This window comes from Colletotrichum gloeosporioides (assembly GCF_011800055.1).
Source record: "Colletotrichum gloeosporioides strain Lc1 chromosome Unknown consensus_9, whole genome shotgun sequence".
NCBI lineage: Eukaryota > Fungi > Ascomycota > Sordariomycetes > Glomerellales > Glomerellaceae > Colletotrichum > Colletotrichum gloeosporioides.
The window spans coordinates 471,382-495,056 of record NW_025544654.1 but is presented as its reverse complement, the minus strand read 5'-3'; the positions used below and the strand labels follow the sequence as shown (position 1 = coordinate 495,056).

The window sequence follows — 23,675 nt, the reverse complement described above, 5'->3', positions numbered from 1 at the left end:
TAACTGGAGCGGTCAAACGCAGCGCGCGTCACGGCTCGGCGCGGGCAACTTCTCCTCTCCCGAACACACGCGACGATGAAGGCATTTTTCGACAAGGCGAAGAGGAAGATCGAGGCGGAGATTGCGGCCATCACCGGCGACGACGACGAGCCCCGACCGGCGCCACCGCCTCCGGTGCCGACGGACAGCCGGCCGCCGTATCAGCAGGGGCCGCCTCAGGGGTTCGAGCGGGCCGTGTTTGCGCATTTCATGGTGAGCAGACTTTCTGCGATTGAAACTTTGAGGGGCGTTTGCTGACACACCAGCAGTTGAGTAACACCTGCGAGTACACCGTGGATGAGTACAAGGTCGACATCGGCCTGGCTCAAGAGGCGCATATTGATGGCTTCGTGGTGAACTTTGGTATCCACGAAGAGGCGATCGTGAAGCTTCCCGAGTTCTTCTTCGCGGCTGAGCAGACTGGGTTCAAGCTGCTCCTGTCGTTCGACTACGAGGGAGCAGGAGCTTGGCCCAAAGAGAGAGTCATTGAGTTGCTGAATCGGGTGAGTGCATTTCAATAAAGCGCTCTCATGCCGCCGCGTGCTAACGCCTACCAAAGTTTGGACCCTCTCCTGCGTACTTCAAGCGCGGATGGCAACCAGTCGTTTCCACTTTCGAGGGAACTGGTAACGCTGCCGACTGGCATGACATCAAGGCCGCGACCGGATGTTTCTTCATGCCCTCGTTCTCGTCAATCGGAGCCGAGAACGCCGTGAACACCGGTGTCACCGATGGTCTCTTCAGTTGGGCCGCATGGCCGCACGGCAACACCCGCAAGATGGATCCCGGCTTGGATGCTTCTTACCGTCACTTCCTGGGCAACAGACCGTACATGGTTGCAGTTTCACCGTGGTTCTACACCAATCTCCCGACCTGGAACAAGAACTGGGCTTGGAAGGGCGATGATCTGTGGAATGACCGCTGGAACGAGATTCTTCAAATCAGACCAGAATATGTGCAAATTGTGAGTACCATTGAAACAGCGACAGGTAGTACGTATTCTAATCACAATGTCAGATCTCGTGGAACGACTTCGGCGAGTCCCATTACATTGGGCCCCTACACGAAAAGCAGTTTGGCGCTTTCGAGTACGGCAAGGCGCCGTTCAACTACGTCAGAGATATGCCTCACGACGGCTGGCGGCTTCTGCTTCCTTTTCTGATCGACTTGTACAAGAACGGCCATGCCACCATCAACCGGGAGGGAGTAGTGACGTGGTACCGCATACACCCCGGCCACGCAGGCGACTGCGGAGGTACCACAGGCAACGCACCGAGCCACGGCCAGGAGTTGCATCATCCATCGGAGATCATGGAGGACAAGGTCGTGTTCTCGGCACTCCTCACCGAACCCGCTTCGGTGACGGTAAGCATTGGCGGTGTGCCTCAAGAGGCGTCATGGGATGACGATGGGGTACCGAACGGCGGCGTTGGTGTTTACCACGGCAGCGCACCCTTCAACGGTAGACTGGGAGATGTCGTTGTGACCATCCACAGAGGAGCAGACGTTGTGGCCCAGGTGCAAGGCCGTCCAATCACCGAAGAGTGCACAGAAGGTATCAACAACTGGAATGCTTGGGTGGGAGGCTCTCATGCGCCAGTTGGTACGCACGCTGTCGCGCATTTGGGATAGACATAGAGCTCAATTGCATTTCAGGGTTTATTCTAACCCGGAATTCATACAAAATCGCGTAAGGCAACCAATGTCACCGTTTGACTACGTTCGACGTTGGCTCAAAGTGAACCTGCGATACCAGGGGCAATAGCGTACAACTTCTCAAGCAATTCTTTCCACAGCTGCTTTTGAACCTTGATTCCTTCACCGCTGGTTATGAATTCCGACGGTCTGTGGCCTGGGAGTTAGTTGAGAATTCAACAGCAGTATTCTGCGAGGAGCGATCTAAGCCCCTCCAACGTACCTGCCCACTTTGCCATCGTCAAGATATTGACCATGCGTTTCTGGTCCGCCTTCAGCAGCTAGAACAAGTGTACGGCTAGCTTCCTCTGGTGCTCTTCCAACCAAGCTAAGCACCACTTTGAGTATTTTCCCCTGAAGCCAGCCGAGATTGCGGGCGACTTCCGTGTCAGATAATCCCGGGTTCACCACTGAAACGATGATACTGCCCAGCTTCTCTGACTTTGTGAGGGTGTCCGCGAGCTCTCTAGCGAGCTGAAGCTGGATGACCTTGGAGATGTTGTACCTAAAGTCTTCAGTCTGTTGAAAACGCCCGCATGCGTGGCAGGATCGGCTTACCTCTCAGTCATGCGAGCGGCCTTCTCCACGGCCAAGGCTTTGAAAATATGTTCACTCTTGCTCTCAATGAAGTCAACCCTAGCATGGCCAAGCGACCCAACGAAGGTGACGACAGTTTCCTTGTCATACTTCAAGGACGTTTCCCTCATCTTAGGCAATAGCAGTATGCTGAGGAGAAGCGGGCTCACAGCATTGACTGTGATGAGGCTGTCATCTTTCTCTGCTAACACGAAGTCATACGTCATGACGCCGGCGTTGTTGACCAAGACATCCAGGCGCTCAAGACTGCGGGCCTGCTTGGCAAAATTCTGGACACTCGCGTAAGAGGTCAGGTCCAGCTCCCAGACTTCGACGACTCCTTTCGTCCCAGTAGATTCCTCAAGGTGGGTTGCGGCTCCCTTGCCCTTTGATATGCTTCGCACTGCGAGAATGACTTGGGCTGCGTCTAGCAGGACGAAGTGCCGTGCGGCTTCAAGGCCGAGGCCGGTGTTGGAACCGGTGACGATGATAGTTTGGCCGGTAAATTTCTTTGTAGGTACTGGGATCTCGGTGAAGAGCTGAGACTGCAGAAATTCAATAACGCTAGGCATTTTTGAACTTGAGTGATTGTTGTTTTCTTGCACTTGAGTGGATTATTAGGATAGATATGAGGAGGATGTTGTCAGCGACTAAGGGAATATGAGATGGCTCTGTGGTAGACGAGGATGTTGGTAGTAGCAAGCCCCGAGGTGATATTTGATGAAGATGAATTAGAAATGTGACCTTTAAAAAGTGTTGTTCAAGTTGATTTCTCATTCTCATACTCTAGTGCCTTTTGTTCCAAGCCGGGCGGGTTTCCGCCTCGTAATCAAAGGCTTCTTGACCATCCTTTGATGAGAAATTTCGCGCCACGATCACCTAGGTCACGGTTCACGAATAGCTAACACTAAACCACTCGAGGGGGAAAATTTGGATATTTTCCGTACGTTTATGTCTGTACTGTACCTTCAACGAGGTATCTTGCCTATAAGTCGTTGGGAGAATTTTGAGAGCAAGCGCTGGATGTAAGTAAACAACTGCCACAGACCTACAACTCACGGAGCTCTCAGATCAACATACTTACACCCCGACCATATCATTATAGCACGTGTGCACCCGCTCGCAAGAATGGATGTCCGTCCCCCGACGAGAGAGTCCGCGTGGACACCGGCGCCTTAGTGCATGGTTGTAGGCCGGCGGCGGAACCCGCATTCGTGGTGTCGGCGGAGTCCCGCCGAACCGCTTCGGAGAGCTATACTGCGTAGAGCGGCAGAACACCACCGCCATCACAGAGGCATCTTTCTCCAGCGAAAATATCAAACAATATGACGAATCTATCTCTTTCTTGTCAAGGTATGCCACGTCGTCTGATCTGACATGCGTCTGCGTGGGTGGTGTGCCATCAAGGTTCACCCCCGGGCCCCTCTTCGCCGTGCATGAAGTCTCCGAAAATGTTCCGTGCGACAACTTATAATGACGACGACGTTCTTATTCAGCTACAGGCAACCCTCAGCTTCATACTCCGTGATCTTTGGATCCTTTGCTTAGGCTCATTTTCATCCACGCTTTCTCGACTCGTCCAGCCGTTTTCATAATCTCGAAGATGGCGGACGACAACAAAACTGCTTTGGACCACTTCAACGCGGTAGCTGAGTCCTATGAGAAAAGCACTGGTGGCTGCACAAGAGAGCTCGCCGAGAGGCTCGTCCCGTTACTCAATATCAACAACGACTCCGTGGTTCTCGACAACGCATGCGGCACTGGTATTGTCACCGATGTTATCATGCAGAAGTTCAAAAGTAGGAAAGGGCCCGTAGTTCACGCAGTCGACGGAGCGTCCAAGATGGTTGAGCTCGTGGATGCCAGGTTCCCGGATAACGACAAAGTACGGACAGGTGTCATGCCTGGCGAAGATTTGAACTTTAGCGACGAGACTTTCACCCACTCGGTCACCAACCTCGGATTCTTGTTCTTCGATGACGCCAAGAAGGGAGCATCGGAGATTTGGCGTACACTGAAGCTGGGTGGAATTGCTGTTGTCACCAATTGGGAGGAGCTCGGATATCTTCCCGTCCTCTGGAAGCTCCAGCGCGAGATACGTCCCGAAGAGGAGCCGTTCAGCGTGCCTATCAAGCCTGAGTGGTTCAAACCCTCTCATACGGAAGACGTCTTGAGATCTGGTGGGTTTGAAGAGGTTGACCTTCAGGAAATGATTGTTCACTGGGGCGCGAAGAGTTTAGAGGAGGTCTCTTCATCAATCGTCCAGATGTTTGGCCCCGCCGTGTTCAAGGACTGGAGCGATGAAGATAAGAGAAAAGCTATGGATATGGTGCCGTCGATACTGAGAGACGTTACTGTTTCACTGAACAGAAACGGCGAGAGTTGTGTCGGTGTTACTATGAAAGCGATCGTTGCTATTTGTAAGAAACAGTAGATGTAGCTCACACATCCCTGGAAAGCCCACAATGCCTGTATCTACCACGCCAACAAATCATCACGTCATTGTGACCTTCAAAAAATATTACATCGAGCCTATCTACCTTCACAACCGAGAAACGTTTACCTTTAGACCTCCCTTGACACGTAAAGCGGGGCTGGGGTTCACCAGAACAATATCCTTCTCTTCAACAGCCGGCTCGAGTTTGAACTTGGACATCACCTCGACCAGAATCATCTTCATCTCTAACATTGCAAAAGCTCTCCCAATGCAGGATCGTGGACCCATCAGAAAGCTAGTCATGGCATGAGGATCCGAAGCCTCCCCCGCCAGGCTGTCCCATCTCGCAGGCCTGAACTCGTCGGCGTCCTCGCCCCAAATCATAGGGTTGCGATTAACGATCGTTGGCATCAACACCAGTGGCGTACCCTTTGGCACAATGGTCCCGCAGATCTCCACGTCATGAACAGGCTCCCTGGCTGCAACAATCCCAGGGGAGCAGAGTCGAAGAGTCTCCTTCAGAACATTGTCGGTGTAGTGAAGGCTCTCTAGGTCGTAGTAATCGGGATTTGGCTTTCGATTGATGAGCTCACTAACCTCCTTTCGAACCTTCTCCTGGATGTCTGGGTGACGCGTCAACATATGAGTACACCAGACCATCGTTGTAGCAGACGTCTCATGGCCGGCGGCGAAGAAATTGAGGATATTCTGCAGGATCTGATCTTCCGACAAGGGATGGCCCATAGCCTTCGACTCCAAGAGCATATGTGTAAGGACATTGGGTGTGTCCTCTGAGTTGAGTGGTTTCTCAGCAAGCTCGGCCTCCCTCATTTGTATTAGCTTCCGAATCTCGGAGCGGACCAAGGCGTTTGCAGCTTTGTATTTGCGATTTTCTTCCAGCGGAAACGAGCGGATGGCAGGAAAGATTGCGTAAATGGCGATCAGAATGCAGCCGAACGTGGAAGGGTCAAAGCACTGGTTGTAAGACTCGTGGAAAACCGATGGTGTTAGAGTTGTCTGAAGATCTATCCCCAAGGTAAACTCGCTGATAACGTCTAGTGCTACACTGGACCATGCAGAGGAGACTAATTGGCAGCAAGAGTCAGTAAGCGAGTGAGGCTTTTTCGAACGTTGGGCTTGAAATGGTTGCAAAACTGCCGCCGGATTTTACAGGTTGAGAAAAGCCTCACCATTGACAAGTCCGTTTTCGTTTTCAATCTTCTGATCAAACAATTGACATATACGCTTGGCCTTCTTTTGGAAGGTTGGGATGGTGCGCTTGATGCTGGTCAGACCGAATAGCGCTGGTGATCCCATTAGCGTGCTTTTTTGGATCACTCAAACACAACGATAAAGCATACCGCTTATCAGTTTCCTCTGTGTTCTTGCTTCGTCTCCTTCTTGAAAGATCAGTCCATAGCCCAATACTGGGGCCATGAGCCTTTTGCTAAACTCTGGCTTGATGTAGGTGTATGATTTCGGAAGGTAGATCTCTTTGAAAGCACCGAGTGACGTGACAAGTAGCGACTCCGAGTTGCCAAAGCCCATGAAGCGGATGAAGGGTTCCTTAGGCCATATCTTCAACCATTTGACATAAGGTTCCCTTGGATCGCCCGACAGAAACTGCTTGACAGTGTGGCCCAATAGGAAGTGGTGATCCTACAGAGCAATCAGATCAGAAGAGCTTGGAAAAGAATGAATATAAGTACCGTTGGACCGGGAAGATGCCTTAGTGGTGATACGTAGTAAGGGTAGATGAACAAGCTGTATGCCGCTATCGCGCAATACGACACTGCTAGGCAAGCGAGGAGGCCTTGTGCAACCGACTGCCAGGGGGTCATGTGCAGAGATGGTAGCACTGCAGCAGCGCCGGTCAAGGTTATGACAACATACTGCCACGGATGCTTTGAGTAGCTCATTGCAGCGGAAATTTGTCGAGGTGGACGAAAACTTGGTTGAATGAAAGGTAAGCTGCAGAGTCGACATGTCAGATGACCAGGGGGGATATGGGCAGTTTAAATGGAAATCTCAAACCGCGTCCCAAAGCCATGGAAAAGAGTGGTTTATCCGCATGAGTAATGCTACCACCCAATGTAAGCCGTTGCGCCTCCCGCAGACGCCTTCGGGTCGAGTGATGAGGCTCGAGTACAGCCGATCCCGACGACGTCCGGGGCGGGCGTAAGGTATTCCGAATTAGGAAAACCCTTTCTCCAATCAGACTATCCCTCGGTGAGATGGGATTGGTTGGAATCGATATCACACCGAGGAAGTGGCCAATCTCACCGTTTCTGGGTGACGAACACCACCTTTGCCACGCGAAACCGCGCCTTAAATCTCTTCAATTATTGGCCCCAAGTAGTAAAAGGTGCAGAGAATGCGGCTGGCGGCATTGGTGGCTTGCATACATCTCGGAGCTATCGACGAGACGGGTTGCTGCGCCGTTGGAAAGGGCAAAAATTGTTTTCGTCTCGGCGCGTGTTGGCAATGACCCCTTGTTCTTTGGCCGGGATTAGATAACTCACCTTGCCGTTATGCATGTTGGGAAGGGCCGGGACGGGGCAGGCAAACATGAGATCGCAGCCTGCGGGGAGCACATCGCACCTGTTGGTGCGTTGGTTCGTTGGTTTTGTTGGCTGGGGCGAGTCTAAGCCTTTTTGCGGTTAAGCGGGTGAATCCTGTCTTTTTATGTATATACCATCTACCCCGTCAACAATGTTCGTGTGGTGGAAGACCTTCAGTGCTTGTAAGCCTATCGCGGTAAGTACTTTGGGCAAAAACAATGAAACGCTCCACGTCCGCAGCGGTTGACATGAAGCCAAACGAGATCCTGACAGCACCAACAGGGGCGATCATCCGTATGTATGTGTCCCACGACTTGCTGTAAACCTTGCTGAGGGACACCAAAGCTGCCTTTTCCAGACCAAACGCCGCCTCACCCGCCCCTGGATTGCAGAAGCATCCCGTTCTAAGTGAAATCTTCTCTGCTGCAGACTCCTTTGCTACGAGTCTTTCATCAACCACTTTTCCGGAGATGTCGAGGAAATTAAAGCAGATGGTGCCTCCTCTGAATTCCATGTTTGTTGGCCCATATATCCTAGCCATTGGTGAACCGTCGCCGTGCTCCATCCTCTGCAGCCGATCAAGGCACCATCCAGTCAGGCACCTGACCCTTGTGTCGATGAGAAACATCCCAATATCATCCAACCAATCCAGGCCAACCTGAACGTCAGGTATCGATAAGAAGTTTAGGGTACCGTCCTCAAAGCCTGCTTCGTCAGGGGCAATGGTGTGCCAAGGAACACCAACAGTAGCAGCGGTGATTGTGCCGCCGGAAAACCAAGGCCGCGAGTTGGCCAGCCGAGCCAATGCATCGCGTCGGACGACGAGACAGCCAACGCCGGTGGGGTACCCAAACAGCTTGTACCAGCTGACAATCACAAACTCTGGCTTGACGCCAGTATCTGATAGATTGAGTCGGGACGTCGGCAAATACGCCGCGGCATCCAGTAGTACGTCATATCCCTGTTCCTGTGCGACCTGAACCCAGGAGAGCGGGTGTCGAACGCCACTGAAGTTGCTCTGGGCTGGATAGGCAAACAAGCCACTGCGCCGCGTGCGTGCCGATCCACAGGAGAACAAGCCTCCCTTGCGACAGCTGAGTGCTAACATGAGGTCCGATGGGTCGACCCGCAGCTCCGGGGCTCGGACCGGCACGTAGACCGTTCGCGCGTGGTTTCGGCCGGCGTATTCTCGGAGGCCGTTGACGGAGTTGTGGTTGTCGGACGTCAACACCAGCTTTGTTCCTCTCTTGAATGGGTATGATTCTGCGACGAGACGCGCGGCACCGGTCGCATTGGGGGTGAAGATGGCTGTGTATTCTTTGGACGAAGCGTTGAGGTAGTCCAACACTCGAGCTCTAGCTTCTTCGATCAGTCGCGTGGCAGACTGGCTTGTAGGATTCGTTGAGTGAGGATTGCCGAAGAGTGTTTGCCCTAGTCGTTTCTCGTGTGCTCGAACTTGGGACTTCGCAGCCAGCCCAGCGCCGGTGAAGTCAAGGTAGAGGTGGCCCTGCTCGTCGAGGTAGCCATATTCGGTCGCCCGCACTTCATCTAGCCGTGAAGTCTGGCTATACTCAGGGTAAACGTCTGTGATGCTTTCCATACTAGATGAGGTGCGTTAAGAAGTGTCTGCGTGAGGTGAGAAATCGCACCGAAGAGGAAAGGACGGGTACTGAGTAGAGTAGGGAGTCAAGGGAGAACCCGCACAATTGGGTGCCCAAGATTCCCCAGGTTATATGAAGAACGATATGAGGTGGCAACACGGCTTTAGCTGCATGCCAGAGAGGAATCCTTCCGCTAATCGTCCGAACGCCTTCGGCGGCAGATGTTGCATACCTAGGTAGCTCGTAAAATGTCTTCACCCCCCTCACTGCTCAAAAGAACCAAATTCACTGCCTAAGGGGTTGCATCGTAGGACGAACCGGGCCATCCGGGGCCGATTGTGTCTGTAAAAAGTGACACGGTCACGCCTTTGCCATAACGTATCATGTTATGGTTGGTTGGATGAGATAGACCAGTCTTGAAGTTTCCATACAGTAATTCAAGATGCATCCTCACTTCCCTGTCAGGTTGTGTAGCCCCCTCTCGTAAGTACTAAACAGTGTTAGGCGCGGTGCATGCATGTCAGTAAAATGGATCTTTGTGATCATGCACTTGAGTAAACTTTGGCCGCGCCTAGAATGGATGGTCGTGTGAATCCCAGATTAGAACGACGAGTGTTCCTTAAACCTACGGTAACCCGGGTCCCAAGATGGAGGGACCGATGTCACGACAGTGGAGTATCAGCATCGTCTTCCGAGCTATAAGATGACGGGCTGAATCGAAGGATTGTGGGTGTAGCCGACTGCGCCGTGCGGGTGATGACAGATGGGCTCTGCAGATCAAGACCTGCATCAAGGGGGTGGGATGGAAGCAAGGCATACACACCACACTTCGTTCCTCGAGCTAGACGCAAGGGACGATTCCCCGGGTCACGAACCGAGAGACTATTTTCGCCCAGTCATCATTCTATCGTGAATGATAAGATCGCACCCAGTCCGGCGAACCTTTCGGGCGACATTTCGTTTCACAAGGACGTAGGACAGCTGATATTTACTAGTAAGACATGACCATTTCATCCGCTTCCAGAACATGCGACACAGAAACTTCCCATGCTCCGACGGAGAGGGTCCAACTCCGCTGGTGACTTGGGCTTCCTTTTTGGGACTCGTACCAGTTCGCCCTATGAGCGTACAGAAACGCAAAAGCTGCAGCCTGGCCAGCCTGGAACCCCCCATGCATGCATCATGGATATGCCCGGCTGTGGTGAAGTGGGCCTTTCCAAGACACTATCACCTACGCGCAGACCGGACGGCAAGATTCCGTCCCCTGATCGCTCAAAAGACGTGAGGACTGATGCTTCATCACAGATGCCACACTGCCGCCCTCAAGTCTTTTTACTCCGCCCGGACATCTCATTCACAAGTCCCTATTTTTCATCCAGTGTGCGTGAGCCAGTGAGTATGTAATAGTCCTGAGGTGGTGTGTAAGACGCATGCCAGTGGATGCCCGCCTTCAGCTGCATGGGGATTGGTGCAAAGTCGCTTGACCAGGGCCGTTGATTGGATGTCTCACCACTCAATATCCTCGAGCCACAGCGAGGAACATAAATGTTTAGCCTCGAATCATTGGATTGACGTAGCACTGGGGCACAGCTTACTCTTCTAGCCCATTTCGAGCCATATTGACTCGCAAATCAACCGAATCAGAGAGGAGAATCCCGCCAAGAAGATGCACTAGAGTATCACACTCTAAAAATTGCTGCTATTGGATTTGGACAGGTGCTATCCACAGGCAACATTTCGCCCTTGGTCACAGCATTAGTAATTGGATCGCTGTTCACCCCCAATATCCTCGGCATGGGCGCGCACTTGACGCGTCAGTAGTGCCTGTGATATATGCGACTACCCGTCGGGTCTCGAGTCTCGAGTCTTGGTGTACAAGAAAGTTGGCACGGTGTTCTCGGAACACCATAATGCCGCAGAAGGGTTCACCCCGAGAAAAGGAGCAGATCTGGAATTCTGGCCCTCGGGGGATTTCCTGCACGCGATGTCACACGGTTAGGCTGATTGAGAGCCAGGCCAGGCTCGGCGGGTGACCAAACGGCGGGAAGTAAGAACGGCGCGTGCCACGTCAATTAGCGTTGATCGAGGTTGAGTTTAAGACAGAATAAAGTCGGCTCGACCGATCAACGCTCATAGCCTCATTTCATCCACGTGGAAAGCTTCAACCTAATATTAACGCTTATGTCGAACACCAAGCGCACCTGGAATTGGCCTACTATTCGAGACTACATCACGTACGTCCGTAACACCTAGACTCTTCAGCCCCAGCGGCTAACATCGGAGCTGAAGCTTTCTGCATTTGCTCGCTGGTGTTATCATCAACGTGTCCATCGCACAAACGACGGACCTGACCACAGTGAACTCTCCTATTGCTTTCCCAAGTTCCGAGGGGGCTCGGTGGGAGGTCCATCGGGTGTCACGTAGGCCTTTGTGAGCCCACCATCCACAACCAGGTCATGAGCGTTGACAAAACTGCTCTCGTCACTGGCGAGGAAGACAGCAGCTTGTGCTTGCTCAATAGCCTCTCCGAATCGGCCCGTTGGGAAGTGAATCTCTCGTCTGAATCGCTGATCTTCGTCGTTGCCCAGAAAATCCTGAAGCATCGGTGTACTGTGCCGTATTAGAATTATCAACAAAAGGCCGGACTATGCGTGTCATAATGCTTACTTCAGAGGTGCTGGGCAAATGGTATTAAAGCGGAAGCCTGTGGATAGGAGTAGGATTAGTCGGCGATAGCATCACTTGGTGCAGGGGTCGCAGTACTCACCTTCTCTGGCGTGCACAATAGCCATCTCTCTTGTGAAAGCCATAACAGCACCCTTGCTAGCAGTGTATGCCACTTAGGGAGTTGCTGATCCGACAATGGAAACCATGCTGGCAGTGTTGATGATACTGCCCTTCTTCTTGCCATGCTTGCGCAGAGATCTGACGGCGTGTTTGCTTCCATACCAGACGCCCTTAACATTGATGTCAAACGTCTTATCCCAGATGTCAGCAGGGCCCTCTTCGGCGTCACCATCCTTTGGATGCATGATGCCTGCGTTGTTGAAGATGACGTCTAGACCACCCCAGCTGTCCAAGTGAGCGACGGCTTTCTCTACCTCAGACTCCCTCGACACGTCTAGCGCAGCATACTGTTACGACCTGTTATGCATAGATAACAGTCGACCGACCTACTTAGGCGTCAAGCAGCTAGGATAGGATATTTATACTATAGGATTATAGGAATAGTAGGGACTTACTTAGTATAGAAGAACTATAGTATAAGTTATATAATAATAAGATAAGGAAACGATTAGTAGAGTATAGGAAGGAATACTTAGTAATTAGTTAGCTATACTAACTAATTATAATTACCTTATATACTTAGGTAATTACTTTTAAGTAGATAAAGAATACTATTTAGGACTTATATATAGTATAACCTTAAACTTAGTTTATAGTTAGACTTTTATAGCTCTTTAGTAATTAACTTAATATTTATCCTTATAAATATTTTTAGCTTATTTTTATTATAAATTACTTATTAAGTTTAAGACTAATTACTTTAGTTTCTAAAGACTTAATCTACTATTAGCTTATAACTTATAACTTAAAACTATAACTTTAGTATACTATTATAATATATTAATCCTTAGCTTCTATTAGTAGACCTTATTATTAGATAGCTAACTATAATACTTTAATTACTCCTATTTAGTAAGTTAATTATTAATACTTATTAATAGTAAAATAATAAGTATATCTTCTTATACTTTAGCTAAATCCTCTATTTTAGGATCTTTATTTTCCTTATATAACTAGTTTTAGAGTCTAATATAGGAACTTATTAGCGTTAAAGATTATAATATACTAAACCTTAAGTATAACTTTAATAGAGAAGGCTTATTTACTAAGGAAAGTTATAAAAAACTTTAATATATTATCTAAAAATAAGAAGCTAAATCTAAAGAAATATAGATATTTATAAATAAAAGTAAATAAATTATTAAAAACCTTAATAGATAACTTTAGAATACTATAGTAGCTTTTAAAAAACTAGAAAAAGATATTAGAGGAGATATTAACCTTAAAAAGGTCTAAGAATTTTAAAAAGAACTTAATACTTTCTAGGCTACTACTAATATTATTACTACCCTAATTAGAGGATAATAGAAACTTAAACTTAGTACCTTAATTACTTATAATAGTACCCCTAGATAACTTAAGTTATTCCTAATCTAAATTAAGAACTACTAAAACTTCTACTATAGAGACTTTATTAACTAAACTAAGAAAGTTATTTATACTACTACTTATTTATAAGGATAAGCTTTTAAGTAGTTTAAACCTATTTAGGAAGAATTTCTTAAATATAAAACTTTAGATAAATATTCTACTAAGACTTATAATATCTATAGTAGCTTTAAGGGATTTAAAGATACTTTCTACTCTCTCTTCTAAAACCCTAATAAGAAATAATAAACTAAAAGAGACCTTATATAACTATAATAAATAAAGTTAACTAAAAAATATACTACTATATTTAGATAACTTAGTATCTAACTTAACCTTACTAAAGAAACTAAGATCTTTATATTCTATTAAGGACTTAAGGATAAAGTTAAAGATAAGATTATTAAGATTAATCACCCTAAAGACTTTCTCTAATATACTAACCTTACTATTAAGATTAATAATTAACTTTTTAAACGCTATAAGGAAAAAAGTGAGAAATAATAAGGACCTAACTTTAGATATAAGTACTAATAGTAGCCCTATTAGAAGTTTAACCTCTAATAGAATAATAGTAAACCTTATAATAACTAGAATAACACTTACTAGAATACTACCTATAGATAGTATAGTAGACCTATAGATCTTAGTATAATAACTAAACCTAATAATAAAAAGCCTTAGAACTTTAAGTATTATAACTATAATAAATAAGGATATATTACTAGAGACTATAAATAGCTTAAAAAGCTTCCCTAGAAACTAGTAACTAAATAACCTTAATAAGTTAATACTATTATAAAAACCTTATATATATCTTAGTCCTAAACTAGATATTATAATAATAACTATTAAATCTACCTTAAAAATAAAGAAATATTAGGATACTACCTAAGAGATAATAACTCTAGATAATCTAAATATAATATAACTACTTTAGATATATATCTAAGAACCCTAGTGTAAAGGTATTTAGGGGCTACAGGCTATAGTTAGGTCAAACTAATAGAAGAAGCACCTAAAAGGTAGGTATAGTATTACTATACTACTTTTGCTTACTTCTTTTAAGATCTTCTTTTCTAACTCTTCAGTAAGTACTCACTAAGTCCTCGCTATAGAGGGTTCTATACCCTATCTCCACAGGGTTCTCTATCCTTTCAGCTTAGTCTAGCTAAACTATCCCTAAGCCCTTCTAGTCTAAGTAGCCAGACCCTTATAATTATCCCCCTTCTAATCATAGTAGTCCCCACTATAGAATAGGACTAGTAGTAAGCAAAAACCTCTATTATCTATAGTAAGCTTTTTTATAGTTGCTATTATTATTATAGGTTATCTCTATCATCTATATAGCAATTATCTGCTGCATATTTACTAAAGCTTCCTCATCCCTTAGTGCTATTATTATCTACTAAATAGGATTTCATTAGGGGTCTCTCTTATTCCTTAAAAAAAGAAATTATCTTCAGTAGGTTTTATATTCTTTATTTATAGACGTTTTGTTCTTTACTTAGTAAGCCCTCTCTAAATAATAGCCTTATAATAACTTCATTTTTTTATCCTATTTATCCCCCTTTTAAAATAAGTGCGTTATAAGGCTATTTAGAACGTTAAATAGTAACTACTATTATTAATTTATTATACTTACCTTCTCACCTTTAGTAGTATTTACTATAGTAAATAACTACTATTCTTTTTATCTAAAGTTATAGCTACCTCCCTAACTATTTAATAATACCTTATATCTATCTATAAAGTAATACCTTTTTTCCCACCTAAGGTTAGTTTTTTTTCTTCCTCCTTATTACATCATATTATAACAACTTTTATATTTCGCAAAGCTTTATTAAGCCTTTATAGAGCTTTCCCCTTCTAACACCACTTTTATATCTAATTATTATAAGTACTAAGACCTTAATCGCCCACATTCTAGCGTTATATAAGCCTAACAACTCAGTAAAGAACAGTAGTACCTACTAACATAACTAATCAGGCAGTAGTAAGCCTTATATCTCTTACGCCCTATAGCTCTACTAGACTACTAGAGTGGTATATACTTATACTAACACAGGTAATACTACCTACTAGATATATTATTCACATAGTATTAAATATTATAAAGTAAGTGTTTAGTAACCCTTCACTAAAGTATTAGACTAACTATTAGTATAACTAGATCCCTAACTACTTAGTTAATAGTACTTAAATCTTTTAGAACTAAGTGAAGCGCCACACCGCCTAAATTAAAGCTAGTAAGCATTATTAGTATAAGATCTACCGTATATACACTATAATCATAAATAGTTAGGCGCTTCTCCTATTACTCTATAAATAGTTAATAAACCCTACTAAGCTTCAGCCTAACTCTAAGTAGTATAATAACTAACTACTATAGATAAACGCTAAGGAGACTACTACTAACTACGCCTAGGCGTATCTTAAGATCCAGCTTAAGGTATATAATCTCTTAGATTAGGTTTTTCTTTAACAGTTAATAGTTTCTTTACAGAATACTCGCTAAAAGAAGGATAAGGACCTTATTAAGTAAACTTATCTTCAGCTTAAGAATACCCTACCCTAGTACCTCTAAGATAAAAACTATATCTTTAACTAAGCTTAGTTCCTCAATAAGCTTAATAATATCCTAGAGAAGTATCTCTTAAGTAATAACCCTTATATATCTAGCCTGCCTACTTAGGATCCCTCTAAGGTTTAAGCTTCTTAAATACTTCGCAATTCTTATAAACGCACCCTAGTTATAATCCTCAAATATATTAGCTCTAGCCCTACTCCCCAACCTAATACTCATAAAGATATTAGCACCTCCTCTATAAGTATTCATAAAAATCTTATTAGCTCTAGAGAGGAGGACAAGTTATCAGAAAGTAAGAGCAGTAATAGTGAGAATAATATAGATATTAGTCCTAATAGTAATAGCATTAGTAAGGATTTAAGTAACTTAGAGGATAATTCTTAGTAGTTTTTAATAGATCTTTAGCGAACATATAATAGCTTTTCTTTAGAGTTTTTAGTTAGATACCCCTAAGTTTATATATTATTTTTAAGAGTAGTTTTCTTTAGAGTCTTTCTATAGTTAATTAACTTTTCCTTATTTCTCTATACTACTTATCATCCTACTTATAATATAATTTATATTATTACTTCTTAAATCTTATGAGGATTTATAAAATATTTACTAAGTATTCTTTAAGCTTCTAGGTGTTATATTCCACTAGCTAGCCTTTCTACTTAACTAAATATAGGGGGCTTACTAGCATATCCCTTTATAATATAATATCTTTAACTTCCTATTCTTTAAGGTCCTCTTCTAAGTCTAAAAGCTATCCTTCAGTAAGCTTTCAGCTATACCATAGTTCTAGTAAAGCAACTAAGAAGACGTTATACACCTTATTATATTTTTCTAAGAGCTACACTCTATAGGCGTTAGGGCCTACAACCTCTATAATTAGTATAGGAATAAATTACAGAGTAAGTTTTTACTAACCCTTTATAAAGTAGAAGTTCTTCATTAAAAGCCCTATAATATCTCTAACCTTATATAATTACGCCTTCCTTTTAGTATTTACGTTTTTAGCTTATACTTCTATTATATATTACTAATTCTCAGCTATCTTTTAGTAAACCTCTATTAACTTCTTAAGCCTTTTATCAACCCTTTAGGTTCTAATTTTAACGCCTAGTAGGTAGTAATTAATTATTTAAAGGTAGTAACCTATAAGGGCCTCAAATAGTAACATACTAATAATAGTATATCTACTATTATTATATAAGAATTCAGCTTTAACTAGCTATATTACCTACTAGTCATATAAGCTTTTGCTAAACTTTAAGAGGTATACAGTTAGGGTTTAATATATTCTCTCAGTCTAGCTATCTATCTATAGATACTATATAGTAGAGATACATCCTTCTATATCTTAAGCCTTAATCTAGTCTCACTAGAACTAACTAGTGATTAACTTATCTTAATCACTAATAATAGCTTTAGGCATATTATACCAGCATTTAATCTCTTAGTATAAGATCCTCGCTAAACCTATAGCATCTAATCGCTTAGTTATCACTAGAAATCATACTACTTTAGTTATTTAACATATAACTACTAGGATTATATTATATATAATCCTATTATCTTAGTAACTCTCTAGCAAGCTAGTTAAGAAGTCTAAAGAAATCTATTAAAATAGGTATACTAGTAATTCTAATATTTACAGCAGTCTATATAGCTTATACTATAATACGCATACTCCTTAGCAACATAGGCACTTAGCAACATATCGCTATACATCCTCCATTAAGTATAGCTAATAAAATTTTTATAGGATTAGCTCTACTATCTTATTCGCCCCTATATACCTTAATTTAAGCATATTATAGTAGTTTTTTAAGATTTTATAGTAGAGGGATCCCTCTTCTAGGATAATAAGTCTTCTTCTAAACTAAAAGATATTATTCTTATTAAGTTAGTACCTTTAGTGTTCCCTAGCATCTTAGCAAACCTTAGCTATAAGTTCTCTATAAAAGTGGTCTTTAGCTTATAATCCTCTAACTATCTATTTAAGATTCACACTTAGTTGCAGTATATATACTATTTTATCCTAAATAAGCTCCCTTATTACAGTATATAAGATATACTACTCCAGCATAATAATCCTAGCTCCCCCTAAGTCCTCTAGCATATCACTATCTTCTTATAGAGCAGTCAGCATAGCATCTACATATAATTTTAAGTAGGTAATAATACTAATATATATATTTTAATATAGTAACTTATTAGTACCTTTTATAAGGTAGTACTAACCTAAAAGTAAGGATCCCTTAACCTTAGAGCTAGCCCTCTAGTAAGGTTTTTATATACTTCGCTAAATAGCTTAGATATAAGTTCTTATAGTAGCTATAGTTCCTTTAAACTTAGCGATATATTAATAAGTTATTACTAATAGCTAGCTAATAAGTCTTAGCTTCTTCTTAAGGGTAGGGAGTATATTATCCACCTTAGAGTCTTCTACTATATAATTAGAGCGTTATAATAGTCTATCCACTAGATTAATAACTCCTAATCTATACTAGATTTTAAAATTAAACGCTAATAAGCAGTAAACCTATTATATAAGCCTTCTATAAATATTACGCATAGGTATAGTAAGTACCCCCTTTAGTATTATATAATCTATAAATACTAAGAATTTCTCAGAGAGCCCTTAGAGGTACTACGCCTAGTAATCTAAGCTTTCTATAATAATAAGGAGCTCTTATTACCCTATAGCCTAGCATCTTTCTATATCTAAAAGCTTCCTTAACCAGAAGGCTACTAAATACCAGATAGTACTATATTTCTATAAAAGCATACTAGACGCTACCTAAGTAGATATATTAGTCTTAACCTTAATTTCTAGCACTAGGTTATAATATCTTAACATTAAGGCTTCAGTAAACGCTCTCTAAAGTATCTTAAATACAGTCTGCATCTCCCCTATCTAAATAAAAGCTCCTAACTTTATACTGTTTTAACTTCCTTTTAGCATACTATTTATAGAAGCTATAATATAGAAGTATTTAGTAATAAATTTATAGTAAAAGTTATAGAAACTAAAGAAAACTTAGATATCCCTAAAGGACTTTAGCACTAGCTATTTAGTAACTACTCAGACTCTATCTAGGTCTATTTTAATACTATCTTAGGTAATATAGAACCTAAAGAAATCTACTTCTATCTAATAGAAGTTATACTTCTTTAGTTTTATAAACAGCTTAGTAGCCCTTAGGCGACGTAGAACTATATAGAGGTCTTTAGTATATTACTCCCTAGTATCTAAATAGATCAAAATATTATCTAAGTATATAATATAGTAAATATCTAGAAGGTTAGTAAGTATTTAGTAAATATACACTTAGAAAGTTACTAGAGCGTTTATAAGCTTAAATAGCATCACTATATACTTAAAATACCTATATTAGGTCCTAAACGCAGTCTTCTATCTATCTACTTCGTTAATTATAATTCTATAATATACCTTACTTAAATTAATCTTAGAAATAAACTTTACGCTAATAAGTCTATTTAGAAGCTTACTAATTAGTAGCAGAAGGTATTAATTCTTCACTATAATTTCATTTAGTCCTCTATAATCTATATATAACTATAAGCTATTATCCTTTTTAGGTATAAATAAGATTAGCACTTTAGTAGAGCTAGTTAAGCAGTAGATATATCTAGCTACCTCTATTTCTTAAATATATTCAGTAAGAGTTTACAGCTATTCCGCTAATATAAGGTATATCAGCTTATATAGGGGCTCTTTACTAAGTTTTAGCTTAATATAATACACTACTCCTTTTAATTTAGGGACCTTCTTTACGTTTTCCTTATTAAAAATATTAGCAAAAGGTTTAAGTTTTTTAGGGATATTCTTCTCACACCCCTCATCTAATAAGCCTTCACCTAAGATATTAATATCTTTTTCATCTAGAACTAAAGCTCCTATTAAATATATTATATAAGCTTTCTAGCTGTTTTCTATAATCTCTTATGCTATTACCTCTAGCTTAACAAGTAAGATATAATTATATAACTAAGTATAAGCGTAAATATCTATATAGATATCTTCTCTACCTATTAAGTTATTAAACAGAAGGATATCTCCCGCTTCCTTAGGATACAGGCTAGCCATAAACGCTCTCTAAATCTTCCACAAATAGCCTTAGCTATCAATCAAAAAGAGGGTAAGCTAATAAACTTTACTAGTAAGTATTAGTCTTCCTTAAAAGTCTACTAGCTCTAGAGCTATAACACTAATAGCCTCCTTTAGTAAGAGTTTCTTAATAAGGTCTTCTTATATAAGGTCTACTATAGCATAAATATCTATATTAACTAATAGTTTAACCTTATTATACACTTAAAGTATAATTACTTAACCCTTAATAGTCTACCCTATAGGAACTAAAGTAATTTCTAGCATAATACCCCTTAAGGTTACCTCTATACCTACTTATTTCCTAAGTCTTTAGTATTATTTACATAAAAGACTATAATAGTATTAATCCTACCCTATCTTAGGTTTAGGTTTTAGTTACTACCTATAAGCTATATATATAGTTTAATATAATTAGGGGATATATACCTATATTCCTTATAATTATAGCATTAAGTTCCCTAAAGATTAGGAGGCCTGCTATTAAAGCTAGGCCCTATATAAGGGTTTGCTAAGTAGTTATTCTAGGATAAGGTCTCTAGATAGCACTCCTTTAGGTCTATCAACTAAAGGGGTTATAAGCTACTCTTATAAGGGTGGTCTAAGGAGCCTAAGTGCAGTTACTTATATAACTTAGAATAGCTAGTAAGCCTTCTTACATATCTCCCTTCTAAAATCTCCTATAATCTCTATACGTATAGGGCTATAGTGTGCATATTAGTATAATTAATATCTTACTTAAAAAGCTTATCTTTTAAAGTCCTAGTAAAACCCTAAAAAAATATATAAGCCTTTATATTACCTATATTCAGCTCACTAAAAGCTTAGTTAATAGACTCCTAATAAACCTAATATATAATAGGTTTCTCATCCTCCTTCTAGCAGCACCACCTTAAGGTATTATAGTAGTTCTATTCTTAGAGTTTAAGCACTATATATTACCTTCTTATAAAAACTCTAAAGTCTTCCTATATAAGGTTAACCTACTTCCCTAACGCATCTATAAGCGTTTACTAATAAGTCTGCTATTCTATTTATAAGGTATACTTTATTATACTTAAAGTCTACTAAATATACTAGCTATTAGAGCAGCTAGGGTAGTACTTATAAGCCTCCTCTACTATAATAAACTAATCTTCCCTTTTTATACTAGTAGATTTACTAATAAGGTAAGCTATATTATAGTTTAAAGGTTTCTTATAAACCTTTAGTAACTATTTAGTAAGTACTTAGTTACTTAATATAGCAGCAATTAGTTTATACTAATTAGCTATTATAATTATAATCTACTATATTAGCACTTAGCTAGTAGCTTTATCTAACCCTCTAACTTAAGCTAACCTATAAGCAGTAGCTATAGATATCTAGCCCTATAGCCTATCCAATCTATAGGGAGAGGTCTTATATTCCCTATTCTCCCATATATACTTATCATCCTTTTAGTAAATATTTAGTATAAGTAGCTTATCCTCTTTAGAGCCCTTAGCCTCACTTAAAGCATAGCTTCTCACCTCCCCTTATTAACTTATATTATCCTCTAATCGTTCGCTAAGGTTATCTTCCCTATATAGGCTTACATAAGCTATCTCGCTTAGCATTTAGTAAATACTAAGCGTAAATTCCTCAGCCTAATTAATAGGTATTACTTAAGTATATAGCGCTATTATTATTACTAACCTTCCTAAAGTAGAGTAGAAATAAAAAAATTATAAAAGTATTTAGAAACTATAGGTTATAGTTAGATTAAACTAATAGAAGAAGCACCTAAAAAGTAGGTATAGTATTACTACGCTACTTTTACTTACTTCTTCTAAGATCTTCTTTTCTAACTCTTTAGTAAGTACTCGCTAAGTCCTCACTATAGAGGGTTCTATGCCCTATCTCTACAGGGTTCTCTATCCTTTCGGCTTAGTCTGGCTGAACTATCCCTAAGCCCTTCCAGTCTAGGTGGCTAGACCCTTACACCTAGTAATAATATATATTAGTAATAATAAGATCTAAAAAAAAACTAAAGAATAACTAGATAAAATACTATAAATATAATAACTCTAACTAATTCTTAGTTCTACCTTTAAAACAACTAATAACTAAGGTTAGACTAATTATAAACTTTTAAACTAGATTACCTATATAATACTAGAAGAATAGATAAAGGAAGAATTTAATAATAAACTAGATTATTAGTATAACTTCCTAAAAGAATAGTAACTATTTAAGCTTATAAATAACTAAACTTTTAGAGAAGAAGAAGGTTCTCTTTATAACTTAGATAAACCTTATAATATTATATACTAATATACTTAAGTAGAGATTACTTATAAGCTTACCCTTAGTGTAGATAATACTAGCTCTAAAGAGGAATCTAAAAAGGATAATATACCTAAGCAAATTATATATAAGTAAATTAACTTATATAATAATAAATAGTTTATTAAACTTTATAGTATACTTAATATAGGACTAAAAATATATTACACTTTATAACTTTAAACTAAGGATTACTCCTACTTTAGAATTACTAACCCTAACTATTAATACCTCTTTTAAGTATAGTATTTCTTTAACTATTATAAAATCTATATAAGAGATAAGTATAACTACTATTTTTAACTTAAGTAATATAATAATAGTCTCTTATAAAACGTTTATACTATATATACTTTTACTAGATAGGAACTTAGAAAGTTTAATAGTAATATCACTATATTTACCCTTAACTAATAATTTCCTATAGAATACCTCTATAATAAATAGATAAAATAGGATAAATACTAATATAATAAATATTAGATCTACTATAAGGAAAAAGTATATACTTAGAGAATTATAAAGAATAAACCTTAACCTCTTTAGGTTAGATATTATAAAAACAGCTTTATAAAAGTATAATAAGAAGGAAAATAAATCACCTACTTAGGATACCTAGAGTAGTTAAAAAACTAAACTTACCTATTAATATAGAACTATAATAGGTAATAAAGAAAAGGTTTATTTATTAGATATTATAAGGATATTAAAGTAATATAGAACTTAAAGTTACTATTAATAAATAAATAATATTTATACTAATTAATAATAAAGCTAAAGTAAACTTTATTACCCCCTAAGCTATTAATAAACTAAAAATACTATAAAGAGGAAAAGAATAACTATATTAATTATATATAGTAGAAAGAGAAGAATTTAAGTATAAAGGAGGTATTATTTATAATAAGACTATACCCTTTAAGATAAGCTACCTAAATTAAAAAGAAAGAATTTAATTTAATATTACTAACTTAGGAATATATAATATAGTACTAAGACTACTCTAGCTATAAATAAGTAACTTATAGATAGATTAGAGTAAAAGCTAACTCTATTAGGATTATAATAATTTAATCTTTAAGTAGCTTTATTAAAAATAGGCTTTAAATAAGCTAATACTATATAAGATAATAAAATAATATATCTACTACCTTAAGGTAAAAGAAGCTATATTATAACTATTAACTATAATAGATCTTAAATAAAGGAATAATCTATTTCTATCTATTTTAAAAGAATATAGAGTTTATAAAAAATTTTTTATAACTAAATTAGAGACTAAACTACCTAAATATATTAGTTTTAATTATAAAATCCCCTTTAAGGAAAGGAAAGAACTATAATTTAATAAAATCTATAGACTTAACTTAATAGAGATAGAAGCCTTAGATAAGTACTTTAAAGAAAACTTTAGGAAAAGTTATATTAGACCTTTAATATTACTAATAAGAAGCTTAATCCTATTTATACTTAAAAAGAATAGAAAACTATAACTATATATTAACTATTATATACTTAATAAAATAATAATTAA

The 23,675-nt window shown here is 39.8% G+C and overlaps 6 protein-coding genes across 6 annotated transcripts; 2 read left to right on the top strand and 4 right to left on the bottom strand.

The window, feature by feature from the left end:
• Positions 1 to 75: 75 nt before the first annotated feature.
• Positions 76 to 1,671, top strand: GCG54_00003116 (Mutanase; the record flags this gene model as incomplete). The annotated part of the gene is made up of 4 exons (XM_045403194.1): positions 76 to 252; positions 309 to 542; positions 599 to 1,003; positions 1,057 to 1,671. The coding sequence occupies 4 exons, from the start codon at positions 76 to 78 to the stop codon at positions 1,669 to 1,671; spliced, it is 1,431 nt and encodes a 476-aa protein (XP_045270097.1).
• A 101-nt stretch (positions 1,672 to 1,772) lies between these two features.
• GCG54_00003115 (Protein dhs-3) lies at positions 1,773 to 2,912 on the bottom strand (the record flags this gene model as incomplete). The annotated part of the gene is made up of 3 exons (XM_045403193.1): positions 1,773 to 1,884; positions 1,958 to 2,239; positions 2,293 to 2,912. Coding segments are annotated over 3 exons (1,014 nt in total), but the record flags the coding sequence as incomplete, so codon positions are not given.
• A 1,001-nt stretch (positions 2,913 to 3,913) lies between these two features.
• On the top strand, positions 3,914 to 4,744 carry GCG54_00003114 (Glandicoline B O-methyltransferase roqN; the record flags this gene model as incomplete). The annotated part of the gene is made up of 1 exon (XM_045403192.1): positions 3,914 to 4,744. One exon carries the CDS (start codon positions 3,914 to 3,916, stop codon positions 4,742 to 4,744), a length of 831 nt encoding a protein of 276 aa, XP_045270095.1.
• Positions 4,745 to 4,852: 108 nt separating this feature from the next.
• On the bottom strand, positions 4,853 to 6,295 carry GCG54_00003113 (Cytochrome P450; the record flags this gene model as incomplete). Its single annotated transcript, XM_045403191.1, has 3 exons — positions 4,853 to 5,808; positions 5,938 to 6,051; positions 6,109 to 6,295. The coding sequence occupies 3 exons, from the start codon at positions 6,293 to 6,295 to the stop codon at positions 4,853 to 4,855; spliced, it is 1,257 nt and encodes a 418-aa protein (XP_045270094.1).
• A 1,158-nt stretch (positions 6,296 to 7,453) lies between these two features.
• On the bottom strand, positions 7,454 to 8,908 carry GCG54_00003112 (Molybdenum cofactor sulfurase; the record flags this gene model as incomplete). Its single annotated transcript, XM_045403190.1, has 1 exon — positions 7,454 to 8,908. The coding sequence occupies one exon, from the start codon at positions 8,906 to 8,908 to the stop codon at positions 7,454 to 7,456; it is 1,455 nt and encodes a 484-aa protein (XP_045270093.1).
• A 2,367-nt stretch (positions 8,909 to 11,275) lies between these two features.
• GCG54_00003111 (putative oxidoreductase YxbG) lies at positions 11,276 to 11,941 on the bottom strand (the record flags this gene model as incomplete). Its single annotated transcript, XM_045403189.1, has 4 exons — positions 11,276 to 11,519; positions 11,577 to 11,613; positions 11,677 to 11,728; positions 11,780 to 11,941. 4 exons carry the CDS (start codon positions 11,939 to 11,941, stop codon positions 11,276 to 11,278), a joined length of 495 nt encoding a protein of 164 aa, XP_045270092.1.
• Between the last annotated feature and the right edge of the window lie 11,734 nt (positions 11,942 to 23,675).